The 18,427-nt window shown below is 43.1% G+C and overlaps 1 protein-coding gene across 1 annotated transcript; it reads right to left on the bottom strand.

Annotated features, from left to right (window-relative positions):
• Positions 1-6,776: 6,776 nt before the first annotated feature.
• Positions 6,777-14,203, bottom strand: ANKRD66 (ankyrin repeat domain 66). Its single transcript, XM_068556885.1, has 3 exons — positions 14,035-14,203; positions 12,091-12,319; positions 6,777-6,975 (listed from the first exon to the last, which is right to left on the bottom strand). Exons 1-3 carry the CDS (start codon positions 14,195-14,197, stop codon positions 6,777-6,779), a joined length of 591 nt encoding a protein of 196 aa, XP_068412986.1. The 5' UTR covers positions 14,198-14,203.
• Between the last annotated feature and the right edge of the window lie 4,224 nt (positions 14,204-18,427).

The raw sequence follows: 18,427 nt of genomic DNA, 5'->3' as shown, positions 1-18,427 counted from the left end.
ATGACAGAGTACTAGACTGGAACACGGAAGACCTGAATTCAAAGGCTAGTGCTACAACTAATCAGCTGTGTGACACTGGGAAAATCAGCTTTCCTCTCTGACCACCTGATTGTCCATCTGTAAAATGAGGGGTTTGGGTTAGATGGATTTGAAGGTCCTTTTGACTCTGATACTAAGAATATTAATGACTCGAATTTCCTAATCATGGTGCCAGGGATACTTGCATTTATTCCTTAGAGACAGGCATAGTTTTCACTGTTTATGAATAAGGAAACTAGGGATAAGGCAGGCTAACGGAATTGCTCGAGTTCAAAGTGCTTGGAAGCTGAATTGCTTGGACTTGCCCAGCTCTGTCTACACTGGGTCCTAAACCCCAACTACACAGCAGAGTGTGAGGGAATGTTCCTCATTCCCTGGCTTGGGGGCACCACAGACATTTCCAGAGGCCACTCGCTGCTACAGAAAAGCTGTAGTTTTTTCCCCTAATGTTATATCTAGAAAACTTTTTAATATACAGAAAATTAAAAGAAATTTACAGAGAACACTCTTATGCCTATTTTCTGCTAGCTCTTATTGATCACTTTGTCACCTCTCCAGCCATCTAGTCATCTCTCTGTCCTTCCATCAATCCATCTTATTTTTTGTGGAAGCCTTTGGTTTTGATTAATTTTGAGAAAGGTTGCTCCTGTCAAGTTTTCTCAGTTCTTTCTCCCTGGTCATATACCATTTAATCATTACAAGAGCGAATGCAAAAGAAACTGGAGAGAACAGCTCCTACTCTCTACATCACCTTCCTGTTGCTACACATCATGCTAGTCTTCGAGCCAACTAAGCCACAAAGATTTCCTTTTTAATGTTTTGTACTGGGATTCCCATGACCCTGTGACTCTGGGCTCCTTTATCCTGCCTTACAGATGAAGAAACAGGCTCATAAAAGTTAGCAGCTGGCTGAGTGTCACTTAGCTGGGAAGCACTGGAGCCCAAGCCTCTCTGGGGCTAAAGCCTTGACTCTTACCCCTATGCTCTCATACCCTCTGACATGGCACTTTTCCAAAACATAGGCATTATGCTTTCACTTTAACCAATCTTCATTTATTTCCACTGGGGATTTTCTCCGTAGGCAATTAACAGCTTTTATAGCCAAACGAGACAAAACAAAAACAACTCAGGGTTCATTCACTCAATTATGACACGATATTCAAACATGGTATCTTAAAAGAGAATAATAAATTATGTGGCCCTTCTCTCATAAAGTTTAACATTTATATTTTGGTTTTGTGTGTGTGTGTGTATGTGTGTGTGCACTTGTGTGTATTCCGTAATAGCTGTTGCTTTTACAAACCAATGCCTTTGGAACTCAGTTCACAAGCTTGGCTGTTTCTTTTTTATTTCTTTTTGCTTGCTTGTCATGTTCTCGAAATGGAAAAAGAAGTTTCATCAGGGTGCATCAGGGTAAGTGTCGGCACTGGTGTGATATGAGATTGTTCAGATTATTCAGCGTGGATCTCAAGACCCAAGCTTATTATCCTCAACCTATCAGCTCAGCTCAAACAAGTACACAAATTCTGTTGCCAGCCTGATTGAGTAGTGGGGTGACATTATGCTATGTGAAATAAGCCAGTCACAGAAGGACAAATACTGCATGATTCCATTTATATTCCATCTATAAAACAGCCAAACTCACAGAAGTCGAGGGTGTCTAGCAGAGGCAGCAGGAACCAGGGTCCAGTGTGCAGAGGCAGGGTAGCACCATGGATGTGTGGCCAGGCTGTGGACCTGGATTAAGTCCAAGGTCCAGCTCTGGCCTCTGCTAGTATATATGACCTGGGCAAGTTACCTAACCTCCCTCAACCCCTATGTCCTCACTTATAGCAACATCTGCCTCACAGAATTATTGACTGGGACACAGTAACATGCCTGGCACACACAGTATAGATTACCAGGCAGTGAGCAGTCCAGCTTGACAGGCACCAGGGGTCTCTAAGGATGAGAATTCAGAAGTGAGCTTAGATTACAGGCTTGGGATCAGATAACAAACATTCTATTCTTCTTCATAATTTTGATTTCTGTATTAACTCCATTTTAAAAGTCTGTCTTTTCTCTGAATATGGTAGCCCCATATAAATAGTATTATTCTTGATCAAGTGACCTTAAGATTCTCCTTACTGAGAGATTTTTTTTTTTAACATCTTTATTGGAGTATAATTGCTTTACAATGGTGTGTTAGTTTCTGCTTTATAACAAAGTGAATCAGTTATACATATACATATGTTCCCATATCTCTTCCCTCTTGCATCTCCCTCCCTCCCACTGAGAGATTTTTTAATCCACAGTTTAGTCACTTTACCTTCTGAATTTGCCATCTCTTTACTTAATTACAAAAATGTTTGCAGGGGGAGGGATTCAGGAGTCAAGATATTATTGTCTCCCAAGGCAATATTGCAATAATCAAAGAAGACGAACTGAATGATCATTTTAAGTATTATGGGATAATTCAGTGTGAAATATGGGATCTGGTTAACTCATTTTTTTTGTTGGATGTTTTTGTCTTCACCCACGAAGTTTCTCTTTTCAGGGCTTTTAAGTGAACGTTGCCTGCCAACAGAGTGTACAGGACAGAAACAGAAAACAAAGTGTTGGCCTGAATTCATAAGGTCAAGGATGAAAGTCAGAACACTGGTAAGAAAAAACTTTAGCAATGTTTTTGGCTGAACCCAAGCTATTTGGGACCTTCTCTCTCAAGCAATGCCAAATAATTGATGTTGTAAAAAAAATAAAGCCCACAAACCTCTTTGATATCATACATACCAAACAATAAGATTGTTGACTGCATTTTTCCTGTTTTATTTCATGAAGATACACCCTGAGTGCTCTGTTCTGGGGTACAGTTCTTGGAATCTGTTCAGTAAATACTGATTTTTAAAAATAAGATATAAAAATTTTCCATGGCCAAGAAAAGATTTCCATGTAAGTTAAAGACCCTTAAACATGGAAAGCATTGTACTAAGTGCTTGACGTGAGTTATCTCATTTAATTCTCCCCACAATGCTATGGTATAGACACTCCATCCTCCCCCAAGTTACGGAAGGGGAAACCAGAGAAGTTAAGCAACCTGTCTGACATTTCTAACCCTGAAGGGTTAAAGCTCCATCCAATCCAGGCAGGCTTTAAAGGTTTTATGATCATCAGCCAGATGGTTTAGGGCAAGTCACTCAACCTCTCAGAATTTTAGTTTGTGATGTCAACTGGGTACAATGATACCTGCCTTGCAGGTGCGTCATACAGATTAGATATAATATAGCACATGTAAAGTGCTTAGTACAGAATCTGCATGGCAACAAATTCTTCATACAAGGAAGTTATTTTGGTGTCTTCTCTCTGTTGTTCTTATAAGCTATACAAAAACTAATGGGACAAGAAATATATTCCTTCTCCTAATGCCTCGATGAGGGTAACAATGAAAGGAGGACTCAGTGAGGACACTGGGAGGCTGTGGGTTATGGACCCTGTGAAGGACCCTAAGAACACTCACTGCAGTTTGGCCCAGGTCTGTCCAACCAATGGAAGATGGGCTATTATCCGTGCCATGACACTAGGCAGAGGGGGTATTTAGGACTGAACACTGGAGAGCCTCACTCAACCTATAAACGGCATCCTTCCTGGATGCCTTTGGGATTCTCAGGGAAAAACTGAGCTCACGCCTATAGTAATACAATAGCCATTACATGGACCAGGTACAGAGTGCTGATGCCAGCATGTTACACATTGTCTGATCCACACAGAACCCAGGAAGTAAGGATTATTTTGCTTATTTCATAGGTGAGGATACAAACCTAAGTCTATTTGACTCATAAGCCCATGATCTTAAAATACTGTGTTTATGAAGAAAGACTGGTTGTAAGGGAAAAACAACCAATTCAAAGTGCTGTAAGCAAAAGGAGAAATCTCATTATGAAAGTGGTATCTCACAGATTTCCTGAGAAAGGAGCCAGAACTGGAAACTAGAAAGTTGTGGGCTTGTGCGCTCTCTCCCTCCCTCCCAATCTCTCTCTCTCTCTCCTCCTCTTTTCCTTCTCTTTCTAGAACACCCCTCTACCCTTCCTCAGCCCTATTATAGAACTAGCTACTCCACACTTCTGAGGTTATATGCTATTGGTCCATGCTCTCATGAAGATTTCAAGTTCCCAGGAGAAGAATTTTTTTTTTTATTCTTTTTCTTTTTTTATTATCCACATGGGGTGTGAAAGCTGAAGAAGGGCCACAGAAATTCCTGAGTTCAGCCTACACTTACATCGGAGTCTTGTGTACCCCTGGAAGTTGCTTAGGCGTCTGTTTAGATGTCTCAGGGCAGCCGGCTTTATTGTGGGAGTCCTGGCTGTTAAAATACCCTCCCTTTTACTACTCCCACCTCTATTAATTCCCCTCCACGGGTCCCCCGCCGGCTGAGGGAACAGGTCTGGCCCCAGGGTCTCCCTGTCCCTCCCATCCCAGCCTCTGGCCCGTGAGCTCTAGTCATCAATGTTCCTCTGAAAATGGACACCCAGACCAGATCCAGACCAGATCTGGCCACCCTCCATGTCTGACCTCCAGGCCAGATTTCAGTGCCATTTGGTCAGCCCAGCACCTGGTGGCCAGTGCCCGGAAGGACAAATTGCCCCAGAGGAAGAGCCACCGGGGGTCAATCAGGGGAAAAAGGCAATGATGAAGGGGGAAGCGCGAGTGAAGATGCATAAGGACCCCAGGAGGGTCCCAGCTTGAGATGGCAGATGCAGAACCTACAGGTCTCTCCCCCCTGGACCCAGCTCAGAGTCACAGGTCCTGAGATGGCCTTTCTGAGGGCGTGTGGCCAGAGCCGAGGGTGGAGGGGAAATTGTGAAAAGGGGGCTCCTTGAGGGGGCTGAGGTCTCTGAATCGGCAGGGGGCTTAGTGAGGGGAATGGGGACCCAGTGAGGGAGGAGGCTTATCTGTGGGCGGACCATCAGTGAGGGGCCCCCATGAGAAGACAAGGCTCAGTATGAGTGATGAAGGGGAAAACTATAGGTCTTTTTTTTTTGCCAACGTGGGGGGCTCAGTGGTGCAGCCTGGGCCCTTTTCCACATACTCCCACCCCTCCCCCTCCCTCCTCTCCCCCCTTCTCCCTCCCTCTTTCCCCTTTCCCTTCTCCCTTGGCCCACAAGCCTCTGCATGGGCTATGGTCGGTGGTGGGGGAGAAGTGTGAACTTGCAGAGAGCATGGAAACTCTGCACAGAGGTCAAGGGCAACGTGTGTGTGAGGGTGAGTCAGGACGGAAGTCGGAGACCCCCACGTCCCCTGAGTTTAGCCTCAGCCCCCAGAACCGGCGGGCCCAGGGTCTCCCCCTTCATACTCCCAGGAGAAGATGTTTATTGGTCCAGCAGGAGTTGTTGCCACTGGTTGAGGACTGATTGAAGGATGGCAAGCAGGAACCATCCCTGTGAATTGCAGGGACTAGAGAAAGGAAACTGATGCTGGGGATGGATAAACACTAGACAAGGCAACCTCCACACCTATACTGCTTTCCTATAAGATGCTCAAGCATTTATTCATTTCAGAAAATTCAACTAAACATGACCTGTATTACCATAAGCCTTGAGGAGTGTGTAATTAAGATGATGTTTGGTGTCTAGACACATGGATTTAGGCAGAAAAATTAGTAAACCTAGAAAGTGCCATTTCAAGTACACTAGGCCAGCTGCCTGGCAGAGGCCCTAACTATTGTCTGGTTTCTACTGTAGTGCCATCTGATGGGGGAAAAAAGCAAGCCACCTACATAATTTTAAAAACTCTACTAGCCACATTTTTTAAAAAACTGAAAGGAAAAAGGTAGAATTCATGTTAGTAATATATTTTATTTAACCCAATATCCAAAATATTATCATTTCAATATGTAATCAATATTATTAATGAGCTATTTTACATCTTTTGTTCTAAGTCTTCAAAATATGATATGCATTTTATATTTATGGCATATCTCAATTTGGATGCAATATTTTCATTGGAAATATCTGACCTGCATTTAGATTTCCTAAAATATACAGTTGATCAAGTAGAGTTGTAATTACATGTTCCATCATTTTATGCTAGCTCTCATTATTAAGTGGAATAAAATTAATTTAAGGTTTTTATTTCTCACTGAGCTAATCTATTGTCCAAATTGTCTCTCCTGTGTAGAAAGGACCATTGGTAAAAATGGCCCTGCTGAGACTATGGGCTTCTACCGCAAGCAAAAATTTAAAAAAAGCTGGAACCTCAGAGCTACATCTCTTCACCCCTTTGCTTGGTCTATGTGACAACAGGTAAATTTTTTTTCATAGATTAACTGACCTGAGAATGTTGGAAATTTTTGAGATTTTGTTGTTATAATACTTTTTTTTTTCTTTTCATTGAAACAACCAAGTTTCCTTAGGAGAAGCTTTTTCTTTGCCCCTGAAATGCTATAATTGCATATAGGGGTTCAGGAGATGCAGACAGTGCAAATCACTGGTGACAAAATGCAAGCAGCTGACGTTTGTCCCCTCTTGGTAATACTTAGGGACGGCAGGTATGGGCAAGGAGGAGACAGCCCAGGTAGAGAGTCCCCAGGCCAGACTTCCAGATTGAACAACAGGTCAGGAGCTATCGGTAGAAGCCATGTGGGTAATTAATGATCTAGGAGTAAAATCATGTCAGGACAACACACACCTAACAACACCTAGTCTGGTGCCAAGGAAAGTCTCCTGCCAGAAAACCCAGCTCCAGTTCCTGGGACGCCAGCCTTCTCACACTCTCCTCTCGTTGGTATTGCTGAGCCTGGTGGGGCCTCGAGTCTTATTCTTTTTCTTATTAGTGTTTTGCTTTGAGGGAGGAAGAGACAGCTCCAGCTCCCTCTTCTTGGACTCCCAGCTTTCGTCCTGCTGATCGAGCCGCAGCCCCTTCTGCATGGTGGCCTGGCGGTGGTCCCGGCACTGGGGCTCAGCCCTAGGAGAGGGGAACCAGCTCTCAGCCCCCAACCCCTGTGGACTGGACAGCCTGCCCGGCCTGCAGAGGGGCCTCTCCTCTGCCCTCTGCACGCAGCCTGGGCACCTCTGCCGTCCAGTCGAGGAGAAAGGCGGCCAAGTTCAAGCATTTCCAAGTGTACCCTTAGGGAGGTCTCAGACACTAAAGAAACTCCTTTGAGGTGGAGAAAAACAGGGTGTCCGGGTGGGAGGTCCATAGAATCAAAGACAAGCACTTAGTTTGAAGTGCTTGTCATTTTTAATGACAGTGGCTGCACCACTGAGCCCCCCCCCCTACTCATTTTTAAAGTGCTCACATCCACAGAGCAACCTGCGTATTATGGGGAGGCTGTTTTCCTTCATTTATGTTTTAATTGCATTTTTTCCTCATTATAAAAGCCATGTCTGTTCATTGTAGAAAAATTTAAAGTACAGAAACAGGTAGGGAAGAAAATAAAAATTATAATCACGTACGTATTGTATGTATAGATGGATTTATGTAAAGAATAGTTAGATGATATATATAGATAGATGATAGCTACAGAGTCTTAGAACAGGTGATAGATGGAGAAATAGATGAATCGATCATCATACACACACGGATGATGGGAAGCATACAAAAACACTGTTTTGTATATGAGGCCAAAGGTGAGTATGTGACTTGCTTAAGGACACCGGTGAAAGCCCATTCATGGAGATAAGATTTGAGCCAGTATGAGGTCAAATGAAATTTGAGAGGATAAATGATCATACAGGCAGGGCAAACGGTACTGTAAGTGCAAAGCATGATAAAAAGCACAATTCATTCAGAGGACAGCAAACCTGCTTGTCGCTCAGCCTTTGTGCCCCCAACAAGCTGCAAGTGACCTCTCCATATTCAGACCACAAAGCCTCCCTCCTCTGACCTGCTCTCTTGACCTTGTCACTTTCTATCTTGTATTAGTATTATGTAAACACGTTCTCTCCTCTCCCAGACAGGGAGCTTCTTAGCGTTCAGCACTGTACCTGAAGTATCTTTAAATCCTTTCCAGTATCTAGTTCAATGCCATGCACGTAGTAGGGCTCAAAAATATTTGTTTTTGTTTAAATTTTATTGAAGTATAGTTGATCTACAATGCTGTGTTAAATTTCTGCTGAAAAATATTTGTTGAACGAGAGATTTACTACTCAAGAGAGGCTGAATCGAAAGTCGAATTGTCCCACTAGGATACCTAGGATATTCCGAAAATTGTCAAATACTGTCTAAGCTTCTTTTGAAATTCTTCTATATCCTTCCCTTCGTCTTCCTAGTCCAGGATCTCACCTACTTGCAACATGAAGGATTAAGAAATTCCTTACGTGACCTCCTTGCCTGTGGTCTAAGTGTGTCAAATCCAACCTGCACAGCTTTACTGCCACCTCTTCCACTACAGGAGTAACTCGGCTAAAGCCTTTGTTTCATCTTGTCAATCCCCTGAGGAGTTCACACTCATCTTCTTGCCCAGCTCACTGTGATCGCCCACCCACCCAGCCTTAGTCTCCACTTCTCTCCAGCGTAAATGCTCTGCTCTGCCAGGCCACTCATCCCTCCACTGTCTCTCCACCTCCTCACATCCACACACAACCTATGCCCATTTCCAACTTGGTACCTTCACTCCAAATCAAGAAGATTTCTCCCTCCTTCATTAGCCAGGTCTTAGCTATATTTTAGGGTCCAGATTAACTTCCCCTTAACCAGGATTCCTTCCCGTTAAGTCCTCTCTCTAACTGTCACAAGGGAAGTTCCTCATAGGAGATGATGAATAGAAATGACTTACACGCGATGTGGTTGACCTTTGTTGTATTTGTCTGCTCAGAAATGCCTGCCCAGCAATGCCTGCCCACTTTTCCTGGTAATAGCACTCACTCTGCATTATTTGAGGAATCCCTCCTCCTCCACTTCAGTTATGCTGGGGTTGTGTATCACATTCAGCCACCCACTGGTTACTAGGGAGGGGCTGAGATTACTCAGAGTAATTCAGTAAAGGAGAGCCAAGGATAGGTCCCTGAGGAATGCTAGCATCTAAAAGGCATGCAAGAATAGGAGCTTAGAAAAATCGTGAGAAGAAATGGTCAGCTAGTACGAGAACCAGAAGACAGGAGCAGCAGATAAAACAAGAGAGAAGAGTTATCAAATACCAGATTAAGTGGAGGTAAGATGTGCATTGAGAAGAGGCCATTAATTTAGCAGCAAGGATCTCCATGGATGAGAGCTGATTCAGTACAATGATGGGGGAAGAAGTCTGAGGAGTGGATGAGGAAGTAGAGACAATTATATAGATGACCTTTCAAGTAGCTTAGAAATGTAGCGAAGAAGAAAGACATAGCAGACATTAGAAGGGCCTCTAACTCTTTGTGTGTTTGTTTAATAAGATCTGTTTGAGTATGTTCATGAGGCAAAGAGAAGGGAAGGGAAGGAATAGAAAAAACTTAAAAATACAGACGAGAGCATGAAAGATGCAACAAAGAATGTGGGAATGATGATCTTGTAGGAGACATAAAGGATTGGATGAAGGGTCTATATGGAGGGATAATACTTCCCACAGAAGGCTGAACAGGAAGGCAACAAGGAACAGATGTAGATGTATATACGATATGTAGGTTTGAGAGGTGTGAAAACGCATACCCATGGCTTCAATATTCTCTGTGAAGTAGAAGGCATACCCTCTGAGGGACGGGCTGAGGTGTGATCGGAACTTGAAATTGTCAGTGATGGAGAAGAACAGGAAGAGATGGCTAGAGTGTTCTAAGGGCTCAGCTGGAGATAGAAACCTTAGAACTTCTGGTGGTAACCATCTACTTATCTGTCGGCTTAGCAGACCAAGAACAGGAGTGGAGAAGACAGAGACCAACCCAAGGCTGGGAATTCTGGATTATATGCTACAGAAGGACCAAGGGGTGGAGAGTTAAAAATAGTGGAAACAGGGTGAAAGAAGCAGTGTATCATGGTGTTGCAAACAAAAGAAGAGAAAAGAGTGTTTTGCTCACCATCTAATTCTTAAAAGATTAACCTGCTGCAATCACTGATGCACAGTACACTCTGTGCTTCAGACAGAAGAGATTAAGGTGATGAATGAAGTTCTCTGTGCTTCTGACAGGAAATTAAAGATCATAACAGGATGGTCTGTGCTTTGGACAAGCAGCCTTCTTAGTTAGATGTATCTCAGGAAGAATTTTAATGAACCCAGCTTCTTGTATCTTCCCATACATAGAAAAGCACTGTAATCATTAACCTGAGACATCTGTTCTTTGTGATGAGCGGTAATCTTTTGCCAAGATGTATGCTTGACTGCATGTATTCCTAAGCCCCAAAAAATCATATATAAACTAGCCTTGCCCCCCACCTCTTGAGAGCAGTTTCTAAGAGCTACTGAGAGGCTGTCTCCCGAGCTCAAGTCCTCAGTAAGACCCTGAATAAAACTGAACTCACAACTCTCACTTTGTGCATTTTGCTTTCAGCCCACAGTGCCCAGATGGCAGACAGATGGAAGATAGTGAAACCTTCAGGCAGGTGATAGGTGGGAGGGAAAGAAGTTGAACGAGAAGAGTTCTTGCACTCAAATACCTGTGTGATGATCCAGGAACTGGGAAAATGAAGAAAGGGAGCTCTGGTCACATGGTGGTATGTTAGAGTCTTAGAGAGTCCAGCAAACAATGTTGCTGATGCTGAGATCCATAATGGTTGGAGGTTATTGAATATAGGGGATGATGGCAGGACTGGGGAGAAGACAGAGTCTTGGCGCCCGGACTCAAGGTTCTGCCTCTACTCCCCAAATCTTCTTAATTATGATTTTGAATATTTTTAATGTGGGACACCACTTTTAAGAGAAAGTCTCATGGGTTACTTCTACAGATGACTGATCTCATCATAGGCAAAGATTTTACTAGTTTAACTTTCCGAAGATAACTTTATTTTCAAGAAGGGCATTTCGCTATCATCCCCCCTTCCCAAATGAACTGCCCCACAGATAGATTTGCTATAGATCTCATTTTGGTTTTCAAGCAATGCTGCCCTCACTCGTTACTTTACTATCTCTTGTATGAATTACTTATTAACACAACCAGATTATAGATTCCTAAATTTCATCTCCGTCCCTCCAAGAGCCGTAACTTTCAAGTACATAATTGATACTTAATTCTATTTGAATGCTTGGCTGAGAGAAAAAATTAACAAATGTTAGAAAAGTTCTTATCTTTGGTGAGTGTGTGAGTAGGAGATTCACAGATAAATAGGCATTTTAAAAGGCAGAAGGGCCCTTATGGATGATAGCCTAATTCACCTGCTTCATTTTAAATATGAGGAAACTGAGGGTCAGGAAAGAGACTTAGCTTGCCCAAGGTCACACAGCTGGCTTGAATACCTTTCAGGAATCTGAAGGGGGGGGGGGGTCCATGAATCTTGTACCATGTCCCATTTTCAAATTTGTGTCCCACCGCTCTTATCTGAGATAGTTTTTGTATAATCTAAAACAATAAGTATAATGATTATATATCATATTATTAAAATTATAATAATAATGTGTAATTATACTAATGTGTAAGTTTTAAACAATAGATTTTTCCAGAAAAATCATATAATATTTTTTATTAATTAACTGCCTGACATACCTCTCTAATTTTTATTTTCTGTGAGGTAATGAGGACTTTTTAAAAATTGAAGTATAGTTGATTTACAATGTTGTATCAGTTTCTGGTATACAGCAAGGTGATTCAGTTTTATATTACATATAAGAATATATATATTCTTTTTCAGATTCTTTTTCCCTTATAGGTTATTATAAGATACTGAATATAGTACTGTGCTATACAGTAGGACCTTGTTGTTTATCTATTTTATATATGGTAGTGTGTCTCTGTTAATCCCAAACAATAGATTTTAATAATCTAAATAATCTAAAACAATATAGTTTCCACCCCAAACTAGCCATTTCAGTGAAAAATTGGTAAAAACAACTCAAACAACAATTGGTTGGATTTCCTCGTTTCATTTTCATCAACCTGAGACCACTGAGTTGGCAAAGACCTTGGTCACTGGCTCCTCTTTCTCTGCCCTTTAGAGCTGGAAATAAAGGAAACTTACTGCTCCAGGAATGCTACACAGGCTTTCTGCCCATAGATCTGTGCGATCCTCTTTGGTGTGTCTCCAAAGAAGTCAGGGGCGTCGATGGCGGCGTGCAGGGCATGGAGAGTTTTGAGCACGTTCAGATGGCCCGATTCAGCTGCGAAATGAGCGGGGGTCCAGCCCACATCAGTTACCAGGCAGGGCCTGGCCCCGTGTTCTATCAGGAGCTGCAGCACCTCCATGTGTCCTTAGATGTCCCAAGAAGAAACAAGAGGTTAGGATGAAGGTGGTTCTGCTGGACCAAGGCCAGAGCTAGCCTAGGTGGCACAAAAGAGGGGGAGACGTTTGCCCTTGAGGTCCCTCCAGTTTCCTAGCATCAACCCCTCCTCCCTTCTCCCTCTTCTTACCAGGCACTCAGCACCCCACTCTTACCCCGTGGCTCCCACTTTCAGTCTGAGCCCTCCAAGGATTCCCTCTGTTCCTTCCAGGACACCCCCTTCTCCTGTCCATTCTTGCAGACCCTGCCCAGGAATCTTGCTTTTTCTTCCAAGTCACTCTACCCTGACCTGAGCTAACACCCCTAAGGCTCACTCTGCTTTCGGCAGTCTCAATGGCGACTGCAAAACCAAATATTTGACAACGACGTGGATGCACTTTGAGGGCATTAACCTAAGTGAAATAAGTCAGACAGAGAAAGACGAATATCATATGATCTCACTATATATAGAATCTAAAAACAAAAAAAACTGAGCTCATAGATACAGAGAACAGATTCGTGGTTGCTGTGGGTGGGCGCAAGATGGGTGAAGGTACAAAAGGTACAAACTTCTAGTTATAAAATAAATGTCATGAGGATGTAATGTACAGCATGGTGACTATTGTTAATAATACTCTATTGCATATTTGAAAGTTGCTAGGAGAGTAGATCTTAAAAGTTATCACAAGGAAAACAATTTGTAACTATGTATGGTGGCAGATGTTAACTAGACTTACTGTGGTATTTCACAATATATACAAAAATTGAATCATTATGCTATATACCTAAAACTGATATTATGTTGTATGTCAATTACATCTCAATAAAAAATACATCAAGTCCCACTTACATGAAAGCTAGCACAGATTAAGAGTACAGGTTTTCTCATCAGAGAGATGTGGGTTTATACCTGACAATAAATACCGCTTGCTAACCATGGCATCGCAGATGAGAAACAAACATCCGAGGTTCAGTTTCCTCATTTGCAAATTAAGGATATATTCATCTACCTTACTGAGTTCTTGTGAAGCGCAAAGGGATCACAGGCATAAAGCACACAGCCTAGCATATAGCAAATGTTCACTGACAGGTGCTTTAGCATAGCTCCAATCACTTTGTACTGGAAAATTCTCCCAACTGATTTCTCTGCAGCCAGGCTTGCTTCCCACCAACCCATTCGCCATACGGGAGTCAAAACAAATTTTTAAAAAGCAAAGTTGACTGTAATACTTTCCTAACATTCTTCAATGGTGTTCCATGGCTGAAGGTCTTGACAAGCCCCTTGGCTGAGTTTTTGCCACGATCCTCCTCCAGTTCTATAACTGAGCCTTGTTTGGCATGCCCCAGCCATGAACAGGACAAAGTTCCTGTCCTGCCCTCAAGAGGGCAGAAAGCTAACATTAATTGAGAGTCACTACATGCTAGGCAGTGCACATTCGCTATCTTACTGAATCCTCACCACAAGATTCCAAAGCAGCATTACTGCTCTCATCATACAGATGAATAGACTAAGGCCTGGAGGTGTTAAATAACTTGCCTAAGGTGCTACAACTAATAAGCAGAGGTGCCAGGATTGTAATGGCCCCCCATTCATTCATCTGGCTCCCAAGAAATGTTCTTTCTACTACCCCACACCGACCACCCACTGGGAACCTCGTGAACAGCGGTCTCGAAGGGATGGATCTACGTAGGCATTGCCTACTCACCCTTGATCGCAGCCCAGTGAAGCGGGGTTCGGTCATTCCAGTCCAAATCCTTGTAGTTTGGGTCACAGAGACCTTTCTTCAAAATCTTTTTCACTGAATTGTAGTCCCCAGCAGCTACGGCTTGGTGGAGTTTTGTCATGTCGGACAGTTTGGTCAATTCCATGACCGAAAAAACAACTGTGGGAAAAGCATGCCACTTAGGAAATTCTCTGCAACACCTTATTCCTAGGGAGTGATTCCATAGGGTTCCTGATTGTTTACTTTCTTTCTTACCTCATACCTTTGCATCCAGGGTTGCTTCATGTGTATGCCCTGCTGAGTGTGTATTTGGATCTTAGCTACTGTGGTTAGTGCTTGCCAATCCCCTATCCCAAAACTATCAATGGTTCCTTTCTGCCTATAGGATTACAGGCTAAGCTCATGGGCTGACATTTGCTAATTGGCCTCAAACCTCTTCCCAGCACTACTTCCCACTCCTACTCAAAAGTGCTAGCAGTGTGACTCTCAGTTGTGTAATTCTGTGCCTTCTCTTTCTCATCTAAAGAATGGGTATAATTAGCCAGGGGCTTTGAGAATACAAGGACAATCCATGTGAGCAGTTTATACTGGATACAGAGCAGGTACCCCATGGAAATTAAATATTATTGCTACACCAATTCAGGAGATGGACAAGATGAAAACATACAAATAAAATGGCTAAAAATTGTTTAAGACACAAACCAACAGTTCTCAAACTACAGTCGATAGATATTTAGAACTCCCTGGGACCCTTTTGGGGGATCCATGAGGTCAAAGCTATTTTCATTAAATATTAAAATGTGATTGGTCCTGTCCCCTGTGCTGATAATTGGTCTGATGGTTCAAAAACAATGATGTAGAAAACCGCTGGTGCCTTAGCACAAAGCGAGGCAATGACACCAAACACCTAGCAGTCAAGGTATTCTTCACCACCACACACACAGAGTTTTAGTTTTTGTTTTTGTTGTTGTTTTTGTTTTAAGGCTAATTTTAGTAAAGAAATTAAAGCAGTAAGAATTATTTATATTAAATTCTGACCCCTGATTACATGACTTCGTAGAAGTGTTTTTATCATCTTGTATAACGAAATGTGTCAACATTTGGAAAGTCTGCATAACTCCATGAATCAATATTTTTTATATGACAAGTGTATGACGTTACCAAATCATGCATGGGTAAAGAGATCTATTCAAGACAGGCCAATGAGTTTTAGTGAAATAGAATATGAAAAGTACACTGTGATTGTTTCAGATTCTAACTATCCTTTAAAGCCCTACCACTTGTCCAATTCTGGTGTAGCATCAAAGAAGAATTTCCACAATTATCTGAAAAGGCTATAAAATATTCTTCTTTTTTCCAACTTTATATATGGGTAAAACCAGATTTTCTTTATATACTTCAACCAAAACAACAAGCTGAATGCAGAAGCAGATATGAGAATCCAGCTGTCTTCTATTAAGCAACATATTAAAGAGATTTGACCAAAAAAAAAAAAAAAAAAAAACTAAAACAATGCCACTCTTCTCACATATTTTGTTTTAGAAAATATACTTATTTTCATAAAACTATTATTTATGTTATTGTGTATTAGGTTTATTACAACTTTTGTAAATGAATCAAGAAACATTTTAAATTTTTCTCAGTTTTAATATCAAATAGGGTAAATACTGATAGCTATAATCCACATCAAAAAAAGCTCTCTGGGGTTCACAGTAATTTTTAAGAGTAAAGGAGTCCCGAGACTCCAAAGTTTGAGACTTATTGATATAAACAAATAAGGGGCTGAGACAGAAAGGAGAAGAACAGGAGAGAGTCACTTGAGGTGAGCCCATGGGGAACGTCTCTCTGATCTCAACATGTGAGGTCTCAAGAAGAGGTTGGAGTCAACCATACAAAATGTGGCTTAGCAGCAGCAGCAACCAGGAATTTGTTAGAAATGCAAATTATTGGGCCCCAACTTGGACCTACAGTATTAGAAACTGGGGTGGGGAGGGAGCAGTCAGTGTCATAGTAAGCCTTCCAGGTGAGTCTGATGTACGGGAAAAGCAAGGAGAGAGAGACCTTCAAGATGGCGGAGGAGTAAGACGTGGAGATCACCTTCCTCCGCACAAATACATCAGAAATACATCTACATGTGGAACAACTCCTACAGAACACCTACTGAACGCCGGCAGAAGACCTCAGACTTCCCAAAAGGCAAGAAACTCCCCATGTACCTGGGTAGGGCAAAAGAAAAAAGAAAAAACAGAGACAAAAGAATAGGGACGGGACCTGCACCCCTGGGAGGGAGCTGTGAAGGAGGAAAGGTTTCCACACACTAGGAAGCCCCTTGGCGGGCGGAAACTGAGGGCGGCGGAGGGGGGAGCTTCGGAGCCATGGAGGAGAGCGCAGCCACAGGGGTGCGGAGGGAAAAGCGGAGAGATTCCCGCATGGAGGATCGGTGCCGACCAGGACTCACCAGCCCGAGAGGCTTGTCTGCTCACCCGCCGGGGCGGGCGGGGGCTGGGAGCTGAGGCTCGGGCTTTGGAGGTCAGATCCCAGGGAGAGGACTGGGGTTGGCTGCGTGAACACAGCCTGAAGGGCCTAGTGCACCACAGCTAAATGGGAGAGATTCTGGGAAAAAGTCTGGACCTGCCTAAGAGGCAAGAGACCATTGTTGCGGGGTGCACGAGGAGAGGGGATGCAGAGCACCGCCTAAACGAGCTCCAGAGACGGGCACGAGCCGCGGCTATCAGCGCGGACCCCAGAGACGGGCATGAGACGCTAAGGTTGCTGCTGCCGCCACCAAGAAGCCTGTGTGCAAGCACAGGTCACTATCCACACCTCCCCTCCCGGGAGCCTGTGCAGCCCGCCACTGCCGGGGTCCTGTGATCCAGGGACAGCTTCCCTGGGAGAACGCAAGGCGCGCCTCAGGCTGGTGCAACATCACACTGGCCTCTGCCACCGCAGGCTCGCCCCGCATTCCGTACCCCTCCCTCCCCCCGGCCTGAGTGAGCCAAAGCCCCCTAATCAGCTGCTTCTTTAACCCCGTCCTGTCTGGGTGGGGAACAGGAGCCCTCAGGCGACGTACACACAGACCTGGGGACAAATCCAAAGCTGAACTCCAGGAGCTGAGTGAACAAAGAAGAGAAAGGGAAATTTCACCCAGCAGCCTCAGGAGCAGGGGATTAAATCTCCACAATCAACTTGATGTACCTTGCATCACTGGAATACCTGAATAAATAACGAATTATCCCAAAATGGAGGTGGTGGACTTTGGGAGCAACTGTAGACTTGGGCTTTGCTTTCTGCTTCTAATTTGTTTCTGGTTTTATGTTTATCTTAGTTTAGTATTTAGAGTTTATTATCATTGGTAGATTTGTTTATTGATTTGGTTGCTCTCTTCCTTTTTTTTTTATGTATAGATATATATATACTTTTTTCCTTTTTCTCTTTCTGTGAGTGTGTATGTGTATGCTTCTTTGTTTGATTTTCTCTGTATAGCTTTGCTTTTATCATTTGTCCTAGGGTTCTGTCTGTCCGTTTTTTGTTGTTGTTATTGTTTTTAGTATAGTTTCTAGCACTTGTTATCATTGGTGGATTTGTGTTTTGATTTGGTTACTCTCTTCTTTCTTTTTTTATTACTTTTTAATTTTTATTTTTAATAATTTTTTCTATTTTAATAACTTTATTTTATTTTTTCTTTCTTTCTTTCTTTTTTTTCTCCCTTTTCTTCTAAGCCATGTGGCTGGCAGGGTCTTGGTACTCCAGCGGGGTCAGGCCTGTGCCCCTGAGGTGAGAGAGCCGAGTTTAGGACATTGGTCCGCCAGAGACCTCCCAGCTCCACATAATATCAAACGACAAAAGCTCTCCCAGATATCTCCATCTCAACGCTAAGGCCCAGCTCCACTCAACAACCAGCAAGCTACAGTGCTGGACACACTATGCCAAACGACTAGCAAGACAGGAACACAACCGCACCCATTAGCAGAGAGGCTGCCTAAAATCATAATAAGGTCACAGACACCCCAAAACACACCACCGGACGCAGTCCTGCCCACCAGAAAGACAAGATCCAGCCTCATCCACCAGAATACAGGCACCAGTCCCCTCCACCAGGAAGCCTACACAAACCACTAAACCAACCTTAGTCACTGGGGGCAGACACCAAAAAAAGCAGGAACTACGAACTTCCAGCCTGTGAACAGGAGACCCCAAACACAGTAAGTTAAGCAAAATGAGAAGACAGAGAAACAAACAGCAGATGAAGGTTAAAACCCACCAGACCAAACAAATGAAGAGGAAATAGGCAGTCTACCTGAAAAAGAATTCAGAGTAATGATTATCCACGATCTTGGAAATAGAATGGAGAAAATACAAGAAATGTTTAACAAGG

This window comes from Eschrichtius robustus, chromosome 12, assembly GCF_028021215.1.
Source record: "Eschrichtius robustus isolate mEscRob2 chromosome 12, mEscRob2.pri, whole genome shotgun sequence".
NCBI classification, from domain to species: Eukaryota; Metazoa; Chordata; class Mammalia; order Artiodactyla; family Eschrichtiidae; genus Eschrichtius; species Eschrichtius robustus.
The sequence above is the reverse complement of the archived record's forward strand: the minus strand, read 5'-3'. Positions and strand labels throughout refer to the sequence as shown.